Below are 10,067 nucleotides of genomic sequence, written 5' to 3' on the forward strand. Positions count from 1 at the left end.
TTTTGTTAAGATCAAGTAGTGAATTTGACACTCCCGACCTAAATAAATTGTACTTGTTTGCCTGTGTATGGTTCCAGTGTCGCTTTCTGTCCTGAAGAGGGCAGTGCGACATTTTTTCCCAGTTTGTGCACTGCAGGAAAAATTGTACTGTTTGTCCCTCCGTGTTGCCGTAGCTTACGCGGCGGGATTGACTTGAAGGAGCGTCACAACAAACTAGCATGTACTTTGACTTTGTTTTTGAAACAACGAATGAGAATTGACAGCACTATACAAAACACACTACGAGGTAAGGACCACTAAATACAAACGAGGCTCTTGCCAAAGCATTATAAGATTACAAACTAGTTAACTTTCTTCAGCTGGTGATGTTAGCTAGCTTCCCACGCTCTAAAAGCTACAGCGTCCACTACTTCTGTGTCTGCCTTTACCTGACGAATCCACTGTGTTTTTGCAGGGTCCGGTGGAATAATTTCTCCGTGTAGAAGATGTGCTCTCTGGCTCTTTTCCCCCCTCCGTTGCCCTACGGACAGACCACTGTGTGCGAGTCCAACAACGAGTTGCTGTCGGGGAGCAGCACTGAAGACCAGCTGAAGCAGGTCCGACTCAAACCTACAGACTTATCAGTCTCAGCTAAGACAGACAGTCATGTTTCCAGTGGGGTAACTTATTAAGCGTCATTTTGTAGTCTTAATTATTATTTGTTTTTTGTAATTGCTTTTTCAATTCAGTTTAGTTTGTTAGTTTTACGGCAGGATTTGCCCCTTTCAATTAATGGTAAACATTTAAGAGTTAGGGTTTGTTTGTTTTTTTTGTTTGTTTTTGGTTCAGCATTACCATATAATTTTACCATATAACTTATGACATTCAAGATTTAAGACGTTCAAGACAGACTGATTCCTTGTAAGTCTTGTAAGTTAATATCAGTCTTAAATAGTTTGCTTTTTCCCAAGTAGATTTTACTCTAATTTTCATTATAATAAACCTTAGTATTGGTGCTCCCTGAAGTTGCAAGTAAGTAGAGGTAGTGAAAGTTTAAATACCTGGTAAAGCAATAGGAAGTGCACAAATGAGGTGACGTGCAGGCTCCTTCAACTCCTTCAAAATCAGTAGTTAAATCAGCCCCAACTACTGATTTTGAAGGATAGCAGCAAGAGTGAAAGGGAAGAAATACCAGATCTGAGAGCTGTTGTGATGTATAGTTTGGAGATGGAAAAGAATAAAGAAAAATTCCTTTCCCATAAAATAAAGTGTTTAACAGCATTTTAGCTCAGGCTTGTAGGTATTTGTGTGGGTTAATTGCGTTTTTGTTGTTATTCATCCTCATTTTGAACCACAGGAGTGTACTGTGTACAGATTTTCTTTGTGTTATTAAGCAGTGTAAAATCAATGGTTATCAGCTTACTCTTAATTCCGACTTTCTGTTTCTGTTCTGTGTGTACTCACAAAAAAGGAGTGGTTGCTTCAGTCTTCATCAAAATATACAATTTAAGTGCCCCATACTTCAGAGGCACCAGATGTAAAGAGAAATAGAAATCTATAAAAACAATATAACAACAAAGCAAACACAGGTGGTGCAAATAAGGCAAAAGAGCAACTCTGGCTCTAATCATTAATCTTATGAATTCATAAGTTAATATATAAATTTAGCTTCTTTGTGTTCACACAAAAGAGCTTCATTGTATTTTAATTAAATTATAATCCCTTCAGTGTGCTCAGCTCTGACACAGTCCCATAGTCTATTAAAGGAGATGTATCAATCACTTACGCTTTTAGGCAGATCAAAATGAAATTAATTTTCCTGATTTAGGTTTCTTAGTGATAACTAACCTGCAAATACATTTATTAATTTATTAATTTATTTTTTCATCTTCAACTCAATGCGTGCAGTACAATGGACTGCCTTACTGACAGACTTTATCTAGTAGTATAACCAAAGTAAGCTACACTGATTGATTGATTGGTAATTTATTTCAAGCATGTAAACAATAGACAGGTACATTTAGAAAAGAAAATAAGAGAGAGAGAAAAAAAAACTAACACTCAACAAGTTACATGTATGTGCAGAAGTGATGTGAATTAACCGATACACAAAGGCTACTGCCATCAGGATATCTCATTCACATTAAAGGTTTTTAAATGTGATTTAAAAACCTCACTTGTTGGGGTCAGGCTGATGTAGAGAGGCAGCTCATTCCTAAATGTCCATTATGTTGTTGTATTTTCTGCAGGACTTTAGTCCTCCTAGTCTGTCTTTCCCTCGAGAGTCTCTGAAACTTCACAGCCGCACAGAAAACAGCAGCAAGGCAGCTTTCCTGGACCACTCGGAAACCCTGTGGATGAGGAGTGCAGCAGCATGGTACGTAGCCAACATATAGACCACCTGATAACAAAGCCGTGCAATCATTTACCAGCTGTTTAAGTACACCTGTGTTAAATGTAAACTTATATATAAACTTAAAGCCTAACAATCCTGCAATAAATTGCACCTTCATGAAGGTTGTACTTTTCAAGTTCTGTTGAAAGTGTGTTGCCTTTGTAGCCCTGCTAAACTGCTGCCAATACTGTTTCTTTTTTTTAGTGTACGCTCATTGATATCAATGGATTGGGCAAAATAAAATAAAAAATCACCAATCAGTGTATTGCTGTACAGCTCATTTAAAATGAAAACATTAGCGTGCAAATATATTGTGTAGTTCAGCGTTCCCCAACCCCTGGGTCACGGACCGGTACCTGTCCATGAGTTGTTTGGTTCCGGGCCGCGAGAGTTGAGGCTTGGGTGTGAAATTTATGGTTTTGGGGATTTTTATCGTTAACTCAGTTTCCCTGGGTCTTTTGTTGTAGTTTTGTGTCTTATTTTGAAAGAAATATTTACACGTTACCATAGCGACCAGAGAGCATTAAAGGGCAGAGAGGAGGATGTTACTCTCAATGTTGTCGGCGCATTTCAGGAGGACGCTGCTAATAAAATTACACAATTACACAGTGAGTTCGTGTTTATTATTATATTTACAAAATATCACAGTTTTTGTCTTGGTTGTATCATTTTATTTTGTTGTTTTTATCCGCGACACCAAAGGCCGGTCCGTGAAAATACTGTCTGACATTAAACCGGTCTGTGGTGTAAAAAGGTTGGGGACCGCTGTTGTAGTTGAATCGCCACAGCAGCTAAATTTCAGGTCTAAGTTGATCTTTGTGGCACAACTTTAAACCAAAGGGTTTGTGGTGTGCTCGCTCTTCTCCTCTGGTTACATGCAGTTGTTTTGATAGCAATAAGTAAAATCCCAAATAACTCTGAAACAGTCAGTGCAGCAGCAAGAAATCAGAGCAACTAAACAAATAGTCTAACCTGATGTCTTCTCCAAGCTTTAGAAACAAAAGGGGGCTTCCTTAAAAACAACACATGTACTACACAATATACAGGATGTATCAAAAATCATCTGATTTCAGCGTGCTTTAAATGCACAGCCATTCACCAGTAATGATCAAAATATGTATTCTTAGAAAGAGAGGATTTCACGTGGTTGCCCATAGGTAACGTAACAGCAGTGGTGGCTGCAGTGACTCCAGACATGCAGAAGTATGGGAAGAGTTTGATTATCATATGGATATGTGCCGTGTGTCTTTCGTATGCAAAACTTTATAATCACCCATGTTTTGTTTTTTTTCTTTTAAATTTACCACAAACTTCTTAAAAAATGTATAGCCTTTTAAATTAGATTGTTTAATTCTTTCTTTATTGACACCGTAAAATATTTCTTGATATTTATTTATTTAACAGACATCCCATTAAATAAAGATACATTTATTGGGCAATAATAAAGACTGTAATTCATTCTTCACCTCTCCTTATCAACGCAGCCTCTCATCCTCAGGATGTTTTTAAAACCTTCCTGCTTCAAGGGCACAGGAAGGATTTCTGTTCGCAGCTGTTCAATTAAATTGCTCTGGACAAAATTCTCAACCAAATTAATTCGGTAGCTTTTAATCACTGTGTTTTTCAGAGTAATCAGTTATGTTTAACCTTTAGCAAACAGCAATCTGCGAACGTGCTGTCAGTTATAAAACAGCCACGAATTAGTAAACAGGACATCTCTACAGCTTAAACAGAAGGCAGCAGCTGCACCTCATAGTCATGCAAAGCATCTCAATCTGCCTGAAAAGTCGCACCTTATTTCTTACTTGATACAGAGCAGCTGATAAAAGTGTTTCAGGAACGATTTTATCACGTTGTACTGAGTGTATGACAGACAAAGAAAATGTGTTGATCTTGTCCGTGTGTTCCAGGAGGGATGGCGGTTTGACAGGGTTACTGAATGAAATTACCAACTCCCACCCACACGGTACGTGATGCCCCAAAATCTCGTGTTTTGCTTTAGCACATACATCCCTAAACCTGCACACACAGTAATGCGCAAACACGGTGACTCTCCTGTTATCTGCGATTTTGCAGTGCCCAAATGGTTGTCGATGAGTTCTGGTTGTATCCTGGCATTGCTCCGATGGGTCTCTTCTTTTCACGGCTCCCTGTTTCCTCATCTCACAGTAAGTTCTCTCTGCTCGTTAATTATCTTCCACTTGATTATCAGTCGCTTTTGGGTTCAGATTTAAGTGTTTTTATTTAATTATATTTTAATAGTTGAGCAGTGAAGACATGATTGCTGAATTTTCACAAGTGCTGAACTGGTAAGCACCAACTTGGTGAACTGTTCATTTTTTCTCATAGTTAAAGCATTCAGTTATGTTTTTTTTTATTGTTTATTAATAATTTTTTGTTTTAATAAACAAATGTAAAGCTACAAGACCTGGCTGACTTATTCACTTTTTATGGTAAATGTGTCATTCTGAAAAAAAAAACGATGTCATCTTAATAAATATTTAGAATTTTTTTTTTCTCTCTAAAAATGTTAATTCAAATCCTGATATTCAACCTTCTTTACCAGGTCGGACTGTGTGGTGCGAGCCTTTGCCTGGCATCCACATACAGATAAATTTGCTGTGGCCCTGTTAGATGACTCTATCAAGATCTACAACCCCAAAAGGTACCGAAACTAGATCTGAGGAAAGCACGCTGGTACCAAAATGTTCCTGCTTTCTTTGCAACTTGCTTTCATTATTTTGTTCGAGATCAAAGAGTAACACAATCTTCAAATGCGTCGTGTCAGGTTTATCAGCTTTAAAACATTTTTACAGCATTAGATCATACTTGTCTTCTGCCAGCTCATAGATAAGGTCTCAGGTGGTAAACGAAAGTCTAAATGCTTTTAGTTGTTTCTTGGATTTTAATATTCTCTATACACACACACAAAGATGAAAATATTTGTCAATCAAAGCTCTACAGGGAAAAATGAAATCTTAAACTGTGTCAACCTCATCGAGCCATGTTCGGTTTGTTCTCTGAGTCATTCTGTGAGATTATTCTCATTGCTTTGTCTCCTTTTGTTCTCCCTCAGTGCCACAACTCCCACACTGAAGCACCGACTACAGAGGAACGTTGCAGTAGTGCAGTGGAAGCCGCTGTGTGCGTCTGCCCTCGCAGTCGGGTGTCAGAACTGTTTACTGGTTTGGCATGTGGACCCTTGCTCACTGTCAACCAGGTATGTAAATTCAGGTCATGTACGAAACATTGAATTCAGGTCTCTTAAAAAATGCCAGAAAAGCAAGTTTTACATTTAATGCGGTGCTGAATTTTTTGGTAGTTAGCTAGCAAAACATTTGTTTTGTTTTTTTCCCTACAGCTGTTGGAAGGCACTTATAAAATTAAAAGTGGCATTGTTGTGATATGTTGTGACATAGCAATACTGCTACCTGTAATAGGAGGCTGGCTCATTAAGTGTTAAAAGAGTTTTAGTAAAAACTTAAATCACAGATTACTCAGGTGCTTTGTTCTGGCAAAAAAAAAAAAGGATTTCAGTAAGAATGAAATGGTGGTTTTGGAGCCGTACATTATAATCTATATTAGTACATTAAATTAAATCTCTTAAATTACATTTTTGACTATTAGAGTTTCAGTGTTGCGGTTTTGGACTTAAGACCGTCCACTGTACATTTGCCTTCCTGTGTAATATTAAAGTCGCCCTTTTTTTAATAGTGTTCATTTTTACCTTGAATTAAGCACCTTCACTGTTTCCTTATCGGAGCTGTATTTGCTCTCTAATATACCCCATTACTCTTCCTGTCATCTCGTTTCAGGCCTTCAGCTGGGTGTGCTCATGTTTTGTCTCATCCCGGTCACGCTCCTGTCACTTCCATCGCTTGGTCTCCCAGCGGATCTCTCCTTCTCTCTGCCTCGCCCATGGACACGGCAATGATGGTAACAAGGCTGCAACTTCATCTCTGAACTGCAGACGGTGATTCGCAAAATGACTAAAATTCACCTCAAATGCATCTTTCAGGTGTGGGACGTGGCTGCAGAAAGCTGCGTACCACTTCAGCGTGTTGGCGGCGGTGGGGTTACTTTCCTGTCCTGGTCTCCTGACGGTAGCCATGTCCTAGCTTCTACACCTTCAGCCCTGTTCAGGTGCGAAACAAAACTTAAGAGCTCAGAAGTTTTACACATCTCTCATTCGCTGATTCGGAGCTGCTGTAGTACATCTGCTGTGTTATAATAGAGGCCTGTTCATCCTAATGAATATTTATGAGCATGTGGGGGATTAGCAACATATGTTGGAGTTTAGCGTGTGTTAATACAAGATTATAAAAGGACAAAAGCTTTAAAATAAAAAATCTCTTCCCAGGGTTTGGGAGACCAGAATGTGGACCTGTGAGCGCTGGCCGTGTATAAAAGGGCGCTGCCAGGTGAAACATTGTCATCATGTTTGATGTTTAAATAGGTGACGCATTTCTTTAATACAACATGTTTTATAGGCATTATTGTCTGTTTTGGTTAGTCTGGTTGTTGGAGTCCAGATGGGAGTCGACTTCTCTTCACTGTGCAGGGCGAGACGGTCATCTATGCTCTGACCTTCACTAACACACCAGGTTACCTTAACTGTTGGCATTAATGAGATACTTCTTACAACTTTTGAAACTTGACAGCTTACTTTATGGAGTTTTTAAAATATCTGTTCTTATTATTCAGCAGCCGTGCCTTCAGGCACATCAAAAGGGCCGCATGCAGCAGTTGTGGTGGCTGACCTGTCAGAGACGACTTTTAACACACCAGATGGAGACATCGTGTAAGAACTCTGAAAAAAAGTGGCTAATTGGCTATCTGTCAGTCTAACTACATGAAAACGAGTACATTGATCTTCCTGAAAGACCCAAAAAGAACAGTGAAAATTAGCACGCAGGAAGAATCCAGCAGGAAAATGACTGAGCTCAAAACCTTAGTGTAGCTTTATACTTTATTGGTATTTTAAATGTAAAAAATAATGCTCATTTACTGCCTTTTTACTTAAGTTCTCACCATAAATGTAGCTCTGTGGTCAGGTACAATCTTTGGTACTTCTTCTGCTACCATAGTTCAATTCTGCAGTATATTAAATTCATAGTTTTAGTTATTAATTACCTTTTGCATGCAAAACAAGTGATCAGCTTATAAAACATGATCCATTTTTTACAGATTACATTCCTCAGCAGTATTCCAAGGAGTAAAAATCCACTACGTACTTTGTTATATGCATCCATAGAAATGATTTGGTGCAGCAATGACAAACGGCACTCTCCATAATATATATATTTTTTAATAGTTCAAGTACACTGTGTTCCCTCTGTAATTCCCTTTTTACTTAAATACAGCCTCTACATATTTCTACTGGGAAGTGACCCAAGCAGTTTAATGTTGGTCACCTCATGTCTAATTTGTTTGCCAGTGTTGGTGGAGAGATCCAGTCCTTAGCCTGGGATCCGAGGGGAGAGAGGCTTGCAGTGCTTCTTAAAGGTATCACCTCATTTCTCTTCACCCTCATGGACTTTGTTAGCGTTTAAGTAACTCATCTCAGCCTTATTTTTTCCTCTCAGGTGATCCACGGGCAGCCGACCGGTCTCCAATCATTGCTGTGTTCAAGACAAGAGTCAGCCCCATCTTTGAGCTTTTGCCGTGGTTTGTATATTTATTCATGTCGTACTTGCATAGCTTTATTACAGCTCACACTAATGTGTTTCTCTGTGAAACTGCTGTACTTCCTGTCTGCATGTGTTTGATTTGTTTTTCTTGTTCAGCGGTTTTGTTCAAGGGGAGCCAGGAGCCGAACCGAGACTGATGCAGTTCCACCCAAATTTCCGACACGGAGCTCTGCTCACTGTGGTCAGTCTTAAAATATTAAATTCCTGTTTTAGTTCCTTTATGCTGTTTTCATCCTTTATTTTTTAAACTCCACCTTAATCATGTCAGCCTTAGGGAATCCTACGGTCCCTGAAAGTCAAAGCATCAAAATCCATTTCCTCAAAAAAAAATCAATCAAGTTCATTAAAATATAATTTATTGATGCTGGTTATCTGAGTCCAGGTATCTGATGTTACTGTTGATGTTTTCTCTCTTTGTTCTCAGTGCTGGTCCAGTGGAAGAATTACCCATGTGCCTTTCTATTTCCTGAGTGCCAGCATCCCGCGTTTGGGCCCCAGCGGCAGTCCGACACTGCCTCATGTCCAGGAAAGGCCCGCCGACTTTGCCAATCAGTCTCTCTTTACAGAGCTCATTTCCTGACTGCCCTCCACCCACCATCACACGGTCACTCATCATGTTTTGTTGTGGATTGTTAATAAATATGTTGAAAGTGCTAAATAAACACACGCTTGCTGCATTATTTCTCAAATATTTGTTAAAAGCTGAGGTTAAAGGTGATCTATGACTTTGTGAAGACAATACTTCAAACTAAGATCTTCAAATTGATGCTATAGAGGTGTGTATTAAAGATCTCAGACAAGTATAAATCATATGGTCAAGGTTAGATCTTGTCAACATGATAACTCGAGAAAAATGTCACTCAGGATTTTGAATTGACACCATAGATGAATCTCTCCTCAAAATTTGGTGCCCTTAATTTCAAGGTCCGAGTTCAGGTTTTCTAAACATCCTGTGAATGCGATGTTCAAGAAAGATGTCACCTCAGATTTTCTAATTGATTCCACAGTCTCATTTGCTAGGAGGCCGATGGGCAGGACTGGTAGCTGCCAGGCAGTTTAATGATGTCACTGAGAGAAGATCTCTTCTGTGGTCATCTCAGGCTTCAGTCACACAGGCTTGAATAGCAGTCACTATTAAATGTATGGTGGTAGCTGGCTGACACTGGGTGAAATCAGTTGCAAAGAGGTTTCTGTAATGGGCAGCAGAAAATTGAAACACTTTTTCAAGTCCAGTGTAAAATAAGAAAATTAGAGTTGTGAAATATTATAATTGACATTCAGTTGTGCAAATTTCTTGTAAATAAACAGGTCCGACCACACTCATGCTTATAAAGTCTAAGATGTGTCTTAAAACAGAAGATATGATCTGAAATCCACTTTAGATGTTTGTTGTTTTTGTTTTTTTATTCTCGGCTGCTTTTTTCTCACCCTCCTACACAATTAGCTCTTACACTGAGACCATGCTATTTGTGGAACAGGCCAGACTGACTTGATTTACAGACAAATTTCTTGAGAAAGCCAGTTACTCTTGGTGGTTAAATCCTAGCAACTGAATATGCTAATTTAGCAAGCTGTGCTGTGCAAATTCAGGACAAATCACAATATTATTAAGCTTGTCCTTACACTCAGCCGCATACTTACTGTGATGTGTATTCCCATCTCATTTTTGGTCTTAAATTGTATTTAAAGCAGCAAAAAAAATTACTTTCAACTCACAGTTTTGGATTTTTAATGACAAATGAAATCCTAACAACTCTAAATGGTAAATGAATGGTTTTATTGTGTAAAATCAGGTCTCGTCTGCTCTTTTAGGAACTCTAAACTATATTTTTTCTGAGGCAGTGATGCAGCTCGCAATGTGCCACTACCTCACAATATATCACCACCCCGAAACAAATACAGTACTTTTGTTCCTTCGTGTTATGAGATTTGCTCATGCGAAAACGCGCACACACACGCACACAGACAAAAAGTTTAAAAAGGAAAAATAACATTTGAGCACA

The 10,067-nt window shown here is 38.8% G+C and overlaps 1 protein-coding gene across 2 annotated transcripts; it reads left to right on the top strand.

Moving 5' to 3' along the window:
- Nucleotides 1–455: 455 nt before the first annotated feature.
- Nucleotides 456–8,726, top strand: aaas (achalasia, adrenocortical insufficiency, alacrimia). 2 transcript variants are annotated; one of them, XM_080898311.1, is made up of 16 exons: nucleotides 456–596; nucleotides 2,229–2,356; nucleotides 4,285–4,340; nucleotides 4,451–4,542; nucleotides 4,637–4,683; nucleotides 4,941–5,039; nucleotides 5,451–5,594; nucleotides 6,190–6,310; nucleotides 6,393–6,517; nucleotides 6,735–6,795; nucleotides 6,888–6,978; nucleotides 7,079–7,175; nucleotides 7,812–7,879; nucleotides 7,960–8,041; nucleotides 8,161–8,245; nucleotides 8,489–8,726. In XM_080898311.1, the coding sequence occupies exons 1-16, from the start codon at nucleotides 486–488 to the stop codon at nucleotides 8,642–8,644; spliced, it is 1,563 nt and encodes a 520-aa protein (XP_080754437.1). In that variant the 5' UTR covers nucleotides 456–485; the 3' UTR covers nucleotides 8,645–8,726. The 2 variants fall into 2 exon arrangements, with proteins under 2 accessions (XP_080754437.1, XP_080754438.1); XM_080898312.1 differs by having other exon boundaries at nucleotides 7,082–7,175.
- The last annotated feature ends 1,341 nt before the right edge of the window (nucleotides 8,727–10,067 follow it).

The sequence above is a fragment of the Rhamphochromis sp. 'chilingali' genome (assembly GCF_963969265.1).
Source record: "Rhamphochromis sp. 'chilingali' genome assembly, chromosome: 12".
Lineage (NCBI taxonomy): Eukaryota > Metazoa > Chordata > Actinopteri > Cichliformes > Cichlidae > Rhamphochromis > Rhamphochromis sp. 'chilingali'.

Excerpts from the sequence above, each read along its gene's own strand:
- aaas (XM_080898311.1), top strand. The coding sequence starts at position 486 with ATGTGCTCTCTGGCTCTTTTCCCCCCTCCGTTGCCCTACGGACAGACC. Across the intron at positions 5,040-5,450 it reads AAGATCTACAACCCCAAAAG|TGCCACAACTCCCACACTGA; the intron begins GTACCGAAACTA and ends GTTCTCCCTCAG. Across the intron at positions 6,311-6,392 it reads CCATGGACACGGCAATGATG|GTGTGGGACGTGGCTGCAGA; the intron begins GTAACAAGGCTG and ends TGCATCTTTCAG.